General features: G+C 37.8%; 1 protein-coding gene across 3 annotated transcripts in view; it reads left to right on the top strand.

The window, feature by feature from the left end:
• SLX4IP (SLX4 interacting protein) overlaps positions 1–15,513 on the top strand; it is a 78,055-nt gene extending 62,542 nt beyond the window's left edge. For all 3 annotated transcript variants that reach the window (XM_086460823.1, XM_086460822.1, XM_086460824.1), the window contains 3 exons: positions 78–166; positions 13,087–13,196; positions 14,664–15,513. In XM_086460823.1, the coding sequence (XP_086316949.1) occupies positions 78–166; positions 13,087–13,196; positions 14,664–15,480 (1,016 nt within the window). In that variant the 3' untranslated portion in view covers positions 15,481–15,513. The remainder of the gene's footprint in view (positions 1–77; positions 167–13,086; positions 13,197–14,663) is intronic.
• Positions 15,514–16,689: the final 1,176 nt, after the last annotated feature.

Genomic DNA, 16,689 nt, shown 5'->3' on the forward strand with positions numbered 1-16,689 from the left:
TATATATGTTGTCATTATGTGTGGTTTTGAATATGGTTACTGTTTTTGTAATCTTCTTTTCAATTCCTTTTGTGTAGAGCTACGTGTGTTTCCGGACAGATGTATAGTTTGTGTCAGTAAACTTGAATCTAGTCAAAGTGCTTGGACATGTGAAAATGGTGTATTGGTATGTAGAACACCGTTCTATAAATTTTCTGGTTTATTTTATAGTGGTAAGATGAATGTTTACATATAGATGTAGTTATTCACATGTTTCTGATTGTTACCTTGGAACCAGAAAGTCACATTAACAGTTGGGCCAAAGTATTCAAAAGGATATCCTGAAGTGAAACTGAAGCAGACAAAAATGGGTATTTGTGGAAGCTCAGCATTTTCTGAGCCTTATAAGGCTCAGAGAAAAAGACCATGTATTTAGAAAGCTATGTATGATTTTAGCACCATAATTTAAGGATCTTTTTTTTTCCTTTATATTTTGTCCTTGTAACATTTTACTTTACAAAATTATAATGGAGCAGCTTTTGATGTTCGTGCGTTTCTTGTATGTTTTCGCAGCACTTGTTCTGCAAAACAACTCAAATGGATCAGTGTTATCCCTGCTGGGAAAAAAAAAATTCCCCAAACATTTATGAAGAAAAAGGCACTGGTGTATAGTTAAATACCATAAAAAAAAAAAGCCCAACCACTATTTCAATATTTCATCCTGAAGGCTATGTCAGGGTCAAAGGCTTATGAATTTAATGCTGCAGTTAGCTGCTGATTGTCTCAGGAGTGCTTACGTTGACCCAGGTGGCCTGCTGCAGGCAGGCAGGCTCTTCTGTGCGCACAGTAAGAGTCAGAATTACATGCTGAGGTCTATGTATATTTTAGTAGTTTATCTTAGATGTATTAAAGTATATTTGATCCTTGGAAAAAAATTTTTCTTCTACTCATTCAACTTTGTATTTTTTTTAATATCAAGCAGGGTGTTTTTATTATACTAAATGTAGATTTTATTCTATTGATTCCTAGATTGGTAAGTATCTTTAAATGTCAAAGGATCAAGCAAATGTTTTTCTCTCAGAAAAACATCTAACTGCTTTAGAAGTACTTTGCTACTTTGAAAATTACTCCTTTCTCAGTATTGTCTTGAAAACTACTCAGATGCTTTAAGTAGAAAATCCTCTCTATGCATTTTGACTTAGAAATTTTTTTTTTTTTTTTCTTGCTTAAATATCTCTTATGAGAGATCCGGTTCCCTCACTTGGTATTTTTAATCCTTCCATAAAATATAAGATGAGAAGTTTTTAGTTTCTTTCACATGGTTCTGCCTAGTAAGGAGAAGGCAAATGAAAAATATAATGTTACGGACTTTAGCTTGACTGTTTCAAGATTTGATCTGGATCTATGGAAACTCCTTGTTTAAAATGGGAGTTTAAACACTTTTATGTTTAAAAAAAAAAAATCTCTTAATGGAATCATAACCTAATCAATAATAAAGTCTTGGGAGTTCGCTTACTTACAGATGCAATACCTGTGTATAGAACTTTCTGGGACAGGCAATATAGTATGGTGGTAGGAGAGAGTAAGATAGTTATCCCTAAGCCATCTTCCCTGACCTGAAGAACTACCAAGAGGTGAACAGACTCTCTGCAAATGTTTTGGAGTATCTTTCTAATTCTTACCACTCTAACTGAAAGGGTCCACTCCAGACTGTTTCATTGATCTGGAATTTCTACAGCACATTAGTACCAAATTTGTCATATACTCCAGTTCAGTACTTTGCCAAACTGGGGGAGTGTTTGATTGCCACTGAGAGGTAATTTAAAGTTTTTGGCACTCCAGAAGTAAAGGCTAAGGATCTGCACTTTGTGTGTGTACTTTTCTCTATGCAATTCAGCAGTGAGCATGCTTGAACTCTAAACTAGACTACAAAAGACCACCCAGAAGACCTTTCTGTTGATATACTCCAGTGTATTCTGTCATGGGATAAAAATGAGGCATATGTTTTGTTTTCCTCTCTAGTTGTTTGGGTTTGAATAATTTCATAGTGTTGCATGTGTGTTCTTTTAAATGTTTAATCAGCTCACACCCTTGGTTTTGAGGGCCTGTCTGTGTTTTATAAAAGTAGTTGGGTATATGTTAATGAAGACTTTGTCATTTTTCAGTGTTGCTGAATGTCACTGCGATTGACTTAGTCAATACTTAACAGTGTTTTTTTTCTTTTTTTAAACCGCCTTTATGCTGGTTTATGGGTCAAGCTTTCATTCCTGAGCTCTGTCAAGACAAATCAGTCTCAATGCCCTGCTTTCTCATTACTTGGAACCAGTTTATATGTCAGCCTGATAGACATTTCTTTTACTCACTGCAACTCTCTCTTTCTTCACTGATCTTAGCACTTTATTCTTTTATCTTTTCGCCACCTTTTAGGCTGTGGTGTGCCTCGAATAGACTGTGCTTAAACCAAGAGTTTCAAGGGGTGTAGCCAGATATGAAATTAAATTCTAATGTCCTATGTCTCAGGAGAGATCATAATTAGATTGCTTTTGGGATATTCACAAGCACAAATCTTAGCATCAATTGCTGGGAGAAGCAATATGAAGCCTTCTGTGGTGCATCTTGTAAGACCAAGGAAAAGGTGGATTAGGCAGTGTCTGTCACATCAGCTACAAGTATAAACTAATAAAAGATTTGAGAGCACTTCTAAGGATTAGAGCTGAAATAAAATAGAAGCAAATCTATTGATATGTTATTTTCTATAACTTATTTAGAAATGGGCATTTCTGTGGTCATATCTAATAATCAGGCTGAAGGCAGTAATAATCATTTTGGAATAAGGGAAATCTTTATTAAAGAAACAATACAGCAAGTTATTGAAAATACATAAGCAAATTGGAAGTCTTAAGGAAAAGATGGAAGAATAGCCTGGCTGATTAATGCTAAGTTTAAACATAAAACTATTGTCTCCTGTTTTGCCAAACTATGTTTGTAATCTTGAATAGTTTTATCTTGAAAAAAGTGACAGTTTTGGGAACATGGCAAAAGAGGAAACTCAGGGAAATATGTAAGAGCTCTGGAGAGATTAGTCATCTTTGTCAATGACGACATTTTCTTGATTATTATTATGTCGGCAACTAAAGTGGAAAATTGGAAATGGGTTATCTGAAGAAACAGTGGAAATGGAAATGGGTGTAAGGCTTATTGGAGACTTGCGGGCGTTTGAAAATGTGCTAACAATGGAGTATTCATTGATAACCACATTGGCTTTATACTAGAATCTATGAGAGAAAGCAGTTGTAGGGAAAGCATGAAGGTGGTCAAGTTAATGATGATATTAAAGTGGAAACTTGAAATTACTGGTCATGTGAAACCAGAAAAGAAGGTGAGTAGGAGATCCTGTCTCAATTAAAAGGAACTCAGGGTTTCCACTGAGCCTTGTTAAGTTACAGAAAATATTATACAAAAATAAAGATTCTTTTTTAAGAGTAATATTCTGCTTGGAAAAACAGACAAACAAAAAACCCACATAGCAATGCAAGAAGAAGAGGTGTGCTAAAGATCTGCCCAGTGCTTTCTAAATCCCCAACAGGGAAATAAAAGCGAGGTATTTTGTCTTCATATGTGTCTGATTATAAATTGTGTCATTGTAACATACCTCAGGTACATTAGAGAATTCTCTGTCTTAAAACTCCGAAGAGCATAAATGACATGATTTGCTTGCGTTTTGATTATGCTGGGAAGAGGCTTCTGGTTCTTTTATGAAAACATGTACACTTAGATGTAATTAACAGGAGACTTTTAACAATAGAGTATATACTGCTAGAATAGTGTGTCCATTGGAAATAAAAATGAAAACTTTTTTTCAGATAGCAGCAATTTGTAAAGATTAGTAGAAGACTTTATATGGAATTTAGTTATCTTAAATACTTTAAAGACTATTTTATTGTTAAGTGATATCAGAGTGGGTAGAGGAATAAGGAAACACTGTGAAATACGGTTGCACAATTCACACTGTGTAAGTGCTGATCTTGGCGTGGAACTGTGTGCGTATGTGTATGTATGCGTGTATATATATATGTGTGTATATATGTATATATAAAAAAATATCACAGTTAAACTGCTGTAATGGTGGGCTACTACTGGAAAGGTCAGTCCACTTCCCCTCTAATTCCAGCTACATATTCCTTTCCTTTCTAATTACAATGGACCAAGTGATTCTTCAGTCAAGAATGAATTAGTTCATTGACTTGATCCAGCAGAAAATTATTTATTTGTGAAGCTTCTCTTTTTTTAATTGGAGGATTAATTTTCCGTCATGTCAGTTCACTGAACCAACTCATCCTGTACCCACACAGTTGCCAATTGTGACGCAAAAAACGTTGCAGGAACACACAGCTGGGATTTGATGAAGAGAGCAGGACCACCCCTTTAGGTAGCAGCTGATAGTTACCCTGGTTTGGAAGAGACGTCCAAAACATGTGTTAACGTTACATTTGTTGTAATACTTGTCTTGTTGATGATTTTGAATTTCATTATCCTTTTTTAAATCTCATAAAATCTAGTTTTCCTGTGTTTTCAGATATAATCTTTTCAGTCATTATAGGAAACATAGCTAGAGGAAAACAGCTTAGTATTAAGCTCTAGTTTGGTAACTGTATGAACAGGGTTCACTTTTTTTTTTTTCAAAAAGGTAAAGAGGGGGAAACGGCAGGCTACTGAACCCTGTCCAAATACCACATAGTGGAACAGGTGAAGAACTGCTTTTTTTTCTTTGGCGTGTTTTCACTTCTGTCACTTCAGGCTTCTGTCACTTTTTTTTTTACTCATCGTTTGTATTCTGCTCAAGCTGATACAAGACTGACGCTAAAGAAATGTGCAGTGCCTCGTCCCTTTTCCCTTCTCTTAGCCATACATTTTTGTCCTCAGTGTCTGTCAGTACTGGCGTGTGTGGGCAGCCTGGGTTAATTCATTGATCCCTCTGAAAATAAGGGGGTCTTTTGTTTTTGAGTGTTTTTTGTTGTTTACGGGGATAGCCTTAAGCTCGATCACTTCAGTCAGACTCTCCCTGCGTGGCTGCATAAATGCTAGTGTTGATACAGAGACTTGGCAGGACCGTGTGTTTGGTAAGGGTGAGATTTCCATTTCAATGTCAGCATAGCTTTAAATTAGCTTGAAGCATAAGAGTGCTCTCTCTGAGAAACTACATCACAAAGTAATGATAGTAACATCTTTGACTTGGTCATAAAGAAGAAAGCTACAGCAGTTTTACAATATTCCCTTTTGTTCCAGCTGTCTGCCTCTTCTCCGTGGAGATCAGCGCTCCTATAGCAGAGTTTGCCAAAACGGCTGTGTGCCCGCAGCTCATCTTGCTGTGTATCGCAGTCTTGTGGATTCAGGCAAACCAAACTTTCCCAGTTTTTTAGCAAGTGCCTTGAATTGAGGGTGGGAGCAGCTGGGGGGGAGTGTGTGTGCTCCCTTCTGCCAACTCTGCAGTGGGGGTAGGAACCTCCTGCAAGAGGGGAGGGAGGATACCTGAGAGCAGTTAATGCTGTGAATTGCCTCAGTCAGATTTGTCTGAACTTGCCTGAGTTTCTTCTTGGAGCTTACAAACCGACCAATTTAATTTCTACATGGCAAAAATCTAATAGCCTTCTGCTGTTTGTTATATTAATGATCCAGAGAAGTGGACAAATGATGAAATGAAATCTGACACAATTATTTCAATTAGTCAAGACTGGAGAAGGCTGTGGAGAATTTCAGAGAAAGCTGGGTGGAGGGGAGTTAGGACTGTAAATGAAAATCATCTGTTGATAAATGCACAGTATTTTTACTGAAAAGAGCAATTACAGTGTTCATGCATACCACTGAGTGAATTACCTGTATGATCTCTGGAGAAAGGCCAAGATAGTGCTACAAGGAACTAATTTGAAAATCTTTGTTCTGTAGTGTTGTTTATCTGAAAAGTAGACAGAATATTAGACTATATATGGAATTAAATAAAAAGTAACACTTAAATCGTCTTAAAGTCAGTAAGTAAGTTGAGTACATCTTCAATAAAAGATTGTGTACCTCTGGTTGTGCAAAATCCAGATGAAGGATAGCAGAAATACAAAAGATCCTGTGACTGCAGTATGAATGATTGAGCACATAAGATGATTTCCACATGAAGCAATCTTCAAAAAGTAGGGACAAATTGAGTAATCTTTTACTGATTTTGGTAGTTGCTTCTTATATGAGTGCTCCAGTTGATTTAAATGTGACTACTTAGCAGCATTCACAAGATCTCATTTGTCAAAGCCTTGTGGTTATTTAAGATATTATCATCTGTCATCATCCTTTCACCTCCCTCATTTTCCTCTCCCCTCTCACTCTCTTGCTGTCACAGCTTACGCTGGTGGTTAATGCAGATTTGAGCTAAGATTCTGGACTTTGCACTGAATGATGTTCTTTCTGCAGACTTTGAGAGGACGGGCACCTCCAGCAAAGGTGCAGGGTTGAAGGCTGGCAGTGATAATGTTTAAAGCTACAGTCAGCTAAAGATTTTATTTAGCTGCTGTGCATCTGTGAGACTTTGATGACTCTAGGACTTTAAAAGGTTTAAATTACTTCAGTTTTTGATAATAGTTCTCAATATTCCTGTTGGGCAAAGAATATTTGACAGATTTATTTTTAATTGTTTTAAAAAGCAATCCGTTCCTCAGCCTTCGGCATTAATCTATTATGACTAATAGGAATTTCATAACTTGACTGAACAGTAAGTTGAAATATATGATGGTAAAGTTCACAGAAGGATTTTTGAACAGTTTGAAATTATTTGAAAGTATTCGGAGGGACAGATCTCCAGTGTGAGCTCAAATCTTGGGCGCTTTGGAGGTGGCGGTGTTTGTTTTGGAAACCAAGCGAAGACATTGACTAAATTGTGGAGTGGTAATTATCTCCTGGGCTCTGCAGTTCTGACTATTTTACGTATTTTGCTTCTGTATAACCAGCAAGATCAAGAGTATTAGTTATTCTTTCCAACATCTCCTATAATTGTTAAATGCTATTGTAATTGTACAAGGAGAACAGTTGTGTTTTAAAATGGATGTTTTGGGGGTTTTTTAAGGATACGGAGTTTTAAGGATATGAATCATATTGTTGTATACATCATGTTCTATAAGTAGTATTCTGTCCTGTCATATAACCCATGCTATATCTGGAAGGCTAAATACAAAGTTTACTTCAGTTTTCCTGATAGATGTTGAGACATCTGTACTGGTTGACTCTGATACCCATTTAGATTTGGTAGGCAGATAGAGGATCCTCATGTCAGGCTGTTAAAAGCTGTAGTACAGGATTACAGGAGTGCCTTGCTTTTCCAGATACTCATGTGACAACTGAGCAGTAGATTCCTTCCCTCATGGTTTGTAAGCTGGGGAAAGGGGTCAAGCTCTACATAAAATTGCTATCTTCTTTTTTTATTAAAAAAGGCTTTAAAGTGTGAAACTTGTGTCTTGCATGCATGTCCTCTTTCATAACTACTGGAGGCGGGAACCTTAAAATTGATGGGAAAGGCTAGCTAAAGATGCATGCTTTTAAAACACGGGTTTTCTTAAAAAAAGAATTCAGCATTAATATGCCTTACATTTTTCCTCAGTGTCATTGAGAGAAGCTATTTTGGTTGCAAAGTTACTGCCTTCTCTGTTTCTTATCAGTGGACACTTTCTCTGAAGATAGAATCTGAGTCTTGTAGCATCAGTATATAAAATCAGAATGATTAATAGCTCAATTACTTAACATTAATTCTAACGCTTTTTGCCTTCAAGCAAATGCACACAGCATGTCACATGCTTCTCAGTCGTAAATAAATTGTTTGGTTCGGGATCACCTTCTGTGGCTTTGGAAAGTGCTATGTATGTTCTTGCTGTCTGTTACAGATACGCAGCAATTTTTTTAAAGGCCCCCCTGCAAAAAGAAAACTAGGTTTTCTATTAAATATCCCATTTTGTTTGTTTTATGCCATTTAAACCTTATTAGGAATTATTCTATTTTCTGTTATCTAGCAAGTGTTCGAATGCGGATGTAGACAACTCTGAATTTCCTACATTCAGAATAGTCTGAGATCCCTGCTATATGTAAAAAATTATTAAAATCCAAACAAAAGACATCAAAAGCAGGCATTTTCCTCACAGAAGTGAAGGTTTTGGGGACCTTGGGAGTGTTTGGAACTGGCAGGATTAATGTATCGAGTGAGAAACCTGGGCTCACACCTTGTATTTTGAGAAAGTGGAATGTGTATCATGGGCTTGTAACAGATTGGGATGACTCTTGGACTAAATAGTACAAACCACAGGGACTCTTGACAAGCAAAAACTTAAGATCCATGGTGTCAAATCAAAATGAGTTTTGGTAGTAGCTAATGAAGACTGTACTGATTCAGGAGTTGGATTTTGCTTTCTGTACTAGGCCATGGGTAGGTTATACAGTTCTGCTTCTCACTGGAGAGATGCAGTTTTACTCTGGTTGTTTCTCCCGTTTCAATCTTGAGAAGAATGTATTTTTTAAAACCATTGGTATTCCTTAAAAATGCCTATTTCAAATGAAACATCGGTACTCCCATGTGTAACATGGAATTATCCTTAATGTTTTTACTGGAATTTTATTGACATTTAGAAGAGGACAGTTCACTTTAAAATATAGAGCAATATTCCACAAGTCCAATCAAGGAACTGTGTTTCAGTTTGAGAATAATATCCATTTCTGTACTTGGAAAACTTCTATGAATGTTTTATGATGTGATAAGAGTTCATAAGTGGAATTGCGAGGACAGATGCGTCACTACATTGGAAACAGTGAAAAATGTGCATCGTGGAATTGTGGGAAGATTTTCCTTCACGTGGGATGGGAGAGGGCAGAAGACTAGACCCAAAGTCCTATCTCTGTCAATTTTCTATCGGTTAGATGATAGGGTGATTCATCCTTCACTGACAAGCCTCCTCACTTGCTTTAGGAGCCCTTTTCTGTTGATCAGATTGGATGTGCGTGTCTTGCATGACCTCTCTGATCTACCAGTCATCTGTTAGAACAGTTCTGAGACCTAAAGATTGTCTGAGATGGTTGAGCTCATGATGCTGCTTAGAGTGACTTTAAGAGAAATCATGCAGTTGCAAGCTCACATAAAGCTTCCCTAAACAACTGTTTCTGTCTGATTCCTTTTACTAACTTTAATTTTATTCACTTGTGTGTGCCTGGGATAATACTTTGCTTCAGTGCTTCATCTACATTATTGTATTGAGAGTCCCCTCCCATATGGCACTCTGATACTAAATTTGATTGATTGGACCCATTGATGTTTTCTATTAAGTATTTTTCGATGAGCAAGTTGAGCCACGTTGATAAATGCAATTCAGAAACAGTGTGTGGTTTTTATAGTGTGTGAGGTTTTTTTGTTAACCAGATATGAAATTTAATTATCCCTTAGTGTTACTTTATTGGTACATAAATATGTGCAACTGTTACCCTGAGCATAGTAAGAGACAACTAGAAAGTATGGAACCAAATGAGAGGTGGAAAGTGGGGGCAGCACTGCTCACTTCGGAAGTTTTTCTTTCAGCCCAGCATCCCAAATCCTAGACTGGAGAAAAAAGAGGGGGAAAAAAAAAATAATAAAAAAAAATCAATATTTGTATGAGTATTATTGTCAGGCTGAAAAGGCCAAACCTTTCACTTTTCTTTAGGATAATGAGTTTTAAGGATTCTTCACAAGTGCACATTCATGAGCAGTTCTTTTACAGGTATTAATGCTGTTTTGCTGAACCCAGCTGTCCTGGAGAGAGCTGCAGATGGCAGTCACCACTTTTATATTTCTGAGGGTGTCTTTTTCATTTTGAGTGAGACAGTAAGTTAAGTAAGATAGTAAAAGAATGAATTTTCAATTTGATAAGCCTTAAAACAAGCATATTGTGTGCCTAATGGTCATGTTTCTCTGTAGATCTTAGTAGAATTTTTTTCCCAGACATGTCTTCGGATAAGTACTAAGGATCTTAAAATCAGGTTTTGAGAGGCCAGTATTATGAGCAGGTAGGGCAGTAAGACTTTGTAAGCTTCATTTCTGCAGGCCCTTCTTTGCTGAGTTTTAGTGACATAAAGGAGTGAGCTTTCCTTAGGATTTTAAGAGCACATATTTCTAATAGAACTTGGCAGTTCAAGGGCTAAAGAAGCATTTTAATCTTTTGTGCCCACCCAGTCTCTATACAAATGTAAATATGTCTGCCTTTAACAATTTGCCAAGAAATGTGGCTTTAATTTGTTAGCAGCAATCCCACTCCCTGCAGCTCTTTCAGAGTCAAGTCACAACTCTGGCGGTGCTTTGACGTTTTTCTCTGTCATGGTGTCATTGTTTATATGATGTCTGCTTCTGCTGTCCTCCTTTTTATGCCTGGAATATTTTTCTTTAATTATTTCACTGCCTAAAAGGAATTTGGGATTACCAGACAGGATGAGAGCAGATTAGCTTTTTTTCTTTCTTTAACAAGTCCTGAAGTTCCCATAGGAAATAAATAGTATTCCCAAAACAGACAGTGTTTTTTTATTTTTTTTAATTAACTAAAATTATTAAGTCTAATAAAGAAAATAAAGGAAGTATCACCAATAATGGCTGAGTGTCTTAGTAGTATATGGAATGCCCATTGTTGTTATTTATGACTCTCTCTGCCTTCTATTGTGGACTTATTCCAGCCTTAGGGAGTTTACATCACTCCTAATAGCAAAAGGCTCTCTGGTTCCCACAGAGTCTTTCAAAGACTGACTCATATGCCTTATGTTAATTGTTCAGCTCTCAAAATACAGCACTTACAGGGTGTGGTTCCAAGGGGAAAATCTACTGTACTTAGAGGGCATGTTCAGAAGTGTTTCACATATAAATCATTTTGATTTTTAACTTTTTAATTCCTTAACCCTTTTCTGTCACTACTTTATATGATAAGCTGTTTGAAAATGAAAATAAAAGGTTGACGATGGCAGAGTGAGGGAATGTGTTAGCTGTTCAATTCTGGACCATTAACTCCACTCTGACTCAACTCACAAGTGACGTGGCTTCGTCATTTTTGCCTCTTTCCAGGGTCTGCTCTTCACACCCTGGGATGACGGTACAGTCCAGGCAATGATCATGCACTGTTCATAATCAGATGCAAGTTAGAACTGAGGTCTGTTGCTTATCTGCAGTAGTGAGTGCATGTGGACAGGAACTGTCCCCAGTCCTCCTCTGGATTTTGCACAAACTGCTACTTTTCACCCGTTGCTTACCACACCTACAAGAATTGCCTTAGCGATCTGGTGATCCTGTCAGCCTGCAGTGTTGATGTCCTCAGCTGAGGACTGAAGAAGATGTAATAGAATTAGCCTTAGCAGTTCCCATAAAGCAGAACAAGGACAGTTCAAATACTGCTGCTTGTGCTCCTGTTCTCTGGCTAAGTAAGAGTGCTCTCCGGCTGCTTTGCAGAACGATTGTGCAAGATCCTTCAGTCTGAGTTGAGAGAATGTTACTGGAAATTGGAGTAGTTTCTACAGACTCTACAGTTATGAGTCTTTGCCTTCTGTTAAAATCAGCAAAGCTTTTGAGTATCTTAGTACTATTCTGTTCTTTAATAATTCACAAAATATGAAAATGTATTTACTCAAATTAGGGGAGTCCGTACCTCTAACAAGAATAGAAGCAGCAATTAATCCCTCACCTTAAACTAGTTAGGCTTGATTTCTGAGGTTGAAATCACACTGCATGTATGTCCCATGTGGAAACACATGTGTTGCACCATTAGTGGACAGAACTTCTTGCATCTATCAATTACACATGAACATGTTTGTGTAATTTGCCTCTGAAATGAAAGCTCAAAACAGCTGTAGTTTTTTAAACTGTTGAAATGGCTTTATTTCTTTGCCTGACTACCCTCTTTCTGCTTAGAAAACAGGAAGTTGTTTTCACTGGCTTATTCTTCTGGAAGGAGTGGTGAGGTTTTCCCCCTCTCCTTTAAAATAGCAATAGCAATAGAAATAAAAATAAAACCAGGCAGGGCTTAAGCCCCTGTAAGTGGCACGTTCGTGGGGGGTGTTCCAGGAAGAGGTCATGTACGTGCTTTGGCCTTGCACCTCCGCAGTCTTTCTCTGCTTTCTTCAGTTCTTTCGTACCGCCTGGCTCCAGTGTGTTAGCTTCACAGCGAGAAACGGTAGAAATAAGCGCTCCCTGCATTTGATGTGCCCCAGTCAGAAGCTGCATCATGCAGGCTGATGAAGAAAAAGGCTATCAAAGAAAAGGAGATACACAAAGCCTGTCCTCTTCTTGACTTGGCCACATTTTTTTCTCTCCTCTCCATAGCCTCAGAGATAATACTTTTTTGAAGTATGTGATAGTTAATAGTGAAGTCAGCAAATGGCTCTTCTCTCATTGAGATAGTTTCATTGTGAAAGGAAATGCTCACAGCTTGAAGAAAAAGAGCATTTTCCTTCCCTCCCTCTCGCCCCAATCTCGTATTATATAAAAAACATGATGCTGCTGTTAGCTGAGACCAGAAAGAATTCCCCCGTTGTCCTGTAGTAGCCAACCGCTACAAGCTGCGAGTTCGAATGTTCGTATTAAAAGTTTTAACCCTTGCCTTCTTAAATGAGCAAATAACACTCTGTATATTTTTTTGTAAGTAGGGAAGATTATGGGAATTCCTCTGAGAATAAGAGTATAGACCACTGCGCCAGTCAGTCTCTTCAGAAAAAAAAAAAGCTGACAAACATGCTCCTGTCTGCAAGAAAGATTCCTGGCATTTGTCACAGTTTGAGCCACAAAGATGTCAAATATTTGCCAACACTTTCCTCAGACAGTTTGGAAAGCTACGTCCTTTACATTAGTCTTGTTTGTTTGTGGTATATTTTAGCATATGAAATATGTTCATTGGGAGTCTGAAAGGGGAGGGAACTGACTAGACTCGCAAATATTAAAAGATTAAAAATAATTGTTTCTCTTAGACTGCTCAGATCAAAATAATAAAGAACATCTGTAAGTCTTGGTATTAGAAATGGAGTTTTATGTTGAATAATCATAGCTTGATGTGTCATGTTTTAAACCTGTATTTTCTTTTGGAGCAGAAAGAAGAACTTTGCAATGGAACGTCTGAATATTTTACTGAATCTGCTGAGAACAAGAAGCTTAAGCTTAGTTTGAATGAACAAATAAAGCAAGACATCTTGAAAGAAATGTATGTCACTATTCTTTCTGAGGTGTTAAATTTATAATCTGGTAAAATTTGGGTAAATAGAGTCTAGCCTCTCTAATAAAATTTCAAATAATATAATCTCTTTTACAAAATATTATTTTAAATTATTAAGAAACTACCACTCTAGTGTGGATAAGCACATAAAATGATCGTTGTTGTTTTGTACAGCATGAAAAAAAGCTGTTACAACCCACATAGATATCGTGCATATTGCTAGGCAGAATCAAAACAGGGTGTTTTTTCTTTGAATGGAGCTCTGAGCCAAAATAAACGTGATGTTTGAATCTGGTGAAAAACACTTTGCAAATACGTTTTTGTGTTGATTTGAGAGGCTGCAGAGTACCATGATACTAGTTTGGATCTCTGGTCACAGTGTCCCTGCTGTGGTGGATAGGGAAGCTAGTTGGTCAGCTGAACATTTTACTGGTCCTCAGCTATGCCATCCTTCCTTGTGCAACTTGCCAGTAGTCCTAAATCAGCTGCGGACTCGGGGATTTGCTGTCAGCCCTGGCAACTTTTCTGTTTACCCATGCTGTCTGATCTGTGTGGCCTTTAGAAACGAGACTAGATTTGGAGGTATGCCAGCTCTACCTATTTTGGAAGAGCCCTCTTTCTGAAGAGTTAGATCTGCCAACCTGGGAGCTGCTCAGCAGCAGCAGAAAGCAGTCTCAGCATGAGATGATCTATAGTAATATCTTTAGGCAGCTTCAGTACTTGTGCATAAAGTTCATTTTACAGCCTATGTGAAATCTAGATTCATAGGTAGCATGCTGCTGAGGAGTGTTTATGTGCTGACACTCCATCAGGTCCCTTGTGATCCCATTTTCCTGTATGATTCCTTTTAGAATATCATCTACTTGTGTTACCTAAGTCCTTCCCAGATGAATGGGCTTGATACTAGATGAGTAGTGGTTAACTTTAAAGTAATGCTTTGAAATGTCCTGGGAAAAGTTCCAGAGGAACATTCTAAAATAGAGATTAGAAACTCTCACACAAAGATGCATGCGCTGCCTCTCCCCGCCTGCCCCCTCTGTGCTTTAGATATGCATTATGTGTGTGAATATATGGGAATGGTTTGAAATCATCCAAGCGCTTATGAAATACATTTTATCTAGTAACCAGTTTAGGAAAGAATTCAATATACTTATGCCGTGTTGACCTTTACCATCTGTATTGAATCGAGTTCTGCCTCTTGGAATAGACTGTGAACTTCTTCATGGCTTAGTCATTAATGAATAGGGTTCCCCTAGTGCAGTGGAAAATCAGATGGATAACACTTGATTTTATCCACACTAGACAAGCACAACTGCTCGTCAAGATGATCTACAGGGGTTTTTCCACATCCAGAAAGAGAGTTGCCCTAGTGGTGTTTCAGTTTGTAAGAAGGGCAGATTGAGGCAGTGAAGATTATTTTTTAATTTAAAAACAAAATTCCTTTTTTTATTGCAGCGTGAAGAGGACAAAACCAAGGAAAAGCAGCACAAGCAAACCTCAAATCAGCAAGGACTCCAAGAAAGTGTGTCTTGGCACGGTGGACTCGCAGACAGGGAACATAAAGAATGACTGTCAAACTTCTCTCAGTCGTCAATCTGAAGTGAAATGTGGGCGTACAGGACCGCTAAAGGACTGCATAAATACAGCTGAGTGCAACTTGGAGCTTCCTGGTTTAGAGCTGGAGAGTTATGCTAATCAGAGGCAGCCTGATGGTGTTAGCAGCCAGCAAAAACCTCCCTCTGTGGAGTGGTTGAAGTCGAGTCTTCTAAGCGAGAACCCTCCTTGGAGCTCCGAGTCAGCACTGCTAGGTCCAAAACAAAGTCAGAAAGTAACCAAAAGACGGGCGCAAGGAAAGAGCTGTGGTTCAGAAGAAAAGTTTGGGCATTTCAGAAAAGTATCCTCTGAAGGGACTTCTTTCATTCCTGGCAATGCAGAAATAAGTAAGTGCAGTGGTGATTGTTTAGGTCCATTCCTGGAGGAGAAGATACCACTTAATTCCAGGCTGTTTTCTAAACAAGACATGAAGAAGACTGCGTCTGATGAGTCGTCAATAACTGTGAGAAAAAACCTCTCCCAGCCTCTTTCTGTGAGGAACAATATAGCGCAGACAAGGCAAAATGAGCCAAGCACAACCACTGAAGAATTGCCCGTGATGCCATCATCTTGTTTAGAACTGCAGCCTGTGTCTTCAGAGCAGCTTATCCCAAAAAGAAAAAAAGAAGTGGAAAACGGTCTCAGGAAGTTAAAACTGAGAAGGCTTAAGAAGTCATAAAGTCTGAAATGTTACCTTGATGGCGTGGGTGGACAGCCAAATCTATGCTACGAAAAAGTAGAGAGCCATTCAAAACAATGAAAAATAATAAAAATATACAGTCAAAATTAGAGAAACCTTTTACATGAAATTTAGTTAGCTAACTGTTTTAGTCATTTGGAACTGTAATGAAGATAATTCTGTAAAGTCTTTAGGAATTAGACACTGATATTGTACAAACCAGTGTCGTATTTATAGAAAGAAAAATCACTTATGGAATAATATTTACTGAGCAAAATTTTAGCTCTATGTATGTTTTAGTATTATTAACAAGTCACATCAGCTGATGACAGCAAAAGTTAAAACCACTTTCGTGATCTGGTAGCAGCTGCAGTTAGTCAATTTTTTTCTTGTTTTTGAACACATAGTTTATTTTAGTAAAAACTAATGCTTTCTGTCTCTGTGTTAGGAGGTTCATGGTTTATTCATGCGATCTTCACAACAGGAAGGTGAACTGAGGTTCTTTCAAATAAATCTTTAACCAGGATTTGATGTTGCTGGTAATTTAAGGCCCACCTTTTTGGTGGGGGTTCAAAATAACTGTAGTTTCTGCTTGTGCGGTTTTGATATGAACATTGATTTCTAACCTGAGTTGTGGATGCAGGTGATCATGCACTCAGTCTTCGGAGCAATGAAGATGGGTTTTATATACGCAGTCAGCTGGATGTGCGAACATTGCTGTTGGGAAAAGTTCATATGTAAACATGCATACGCGTCTTCGTTTTGAAATCAGGCCTGGTTTGTCTCTAGCACAACACACTGTTTTTCATGTGTTAGCAACACCCAAGGTATTTGTTATTTTGAGAGGTAATTTTTAATTGCACAGCGCTTTTTCATACTGCTTTTGTAACTTATATGCTAATGAGCTAAGGAAATGTAACTTTTTATTTCCTGCTTATCTCTCTTAAATGTTTAAAATAAAATTATAAGCTGTTTTCTTTTATCATTCTCTTAAAATCAATGTGACCACAGACATTTTATGTGAAGCAATTTTGAAAAATCTTACTGACGTATACTTACGACGGTGGATATCCTCATGTAGGTTAAGAAGAAGATTCACATCCGTAATTGTTAGTCGGCAGCGTAATGCAGGCCCTTGAAAGAGCTAGCGACTCGGCAGTTGACAGCATGACGCGGTCAGGTGAACAGCATCTTTCAGGTGACGTTTTC

Source organism: Leptosomus discolor, chromosome 2 (genome assembly GCF_034619465.1).
Source record: "Leptosomus discolor isolate bLepDis1 chromosome 2, bLepDis1.hap2, whole genome shotgun sequence".
Classification (NCBI taxonomy): domain Eukaryota; kingdom Metazoa; phylum Chordata; class Aves; order Leptosomiformes; family Leptosomidae; genus Leptosomus; species Leptosomus discolor.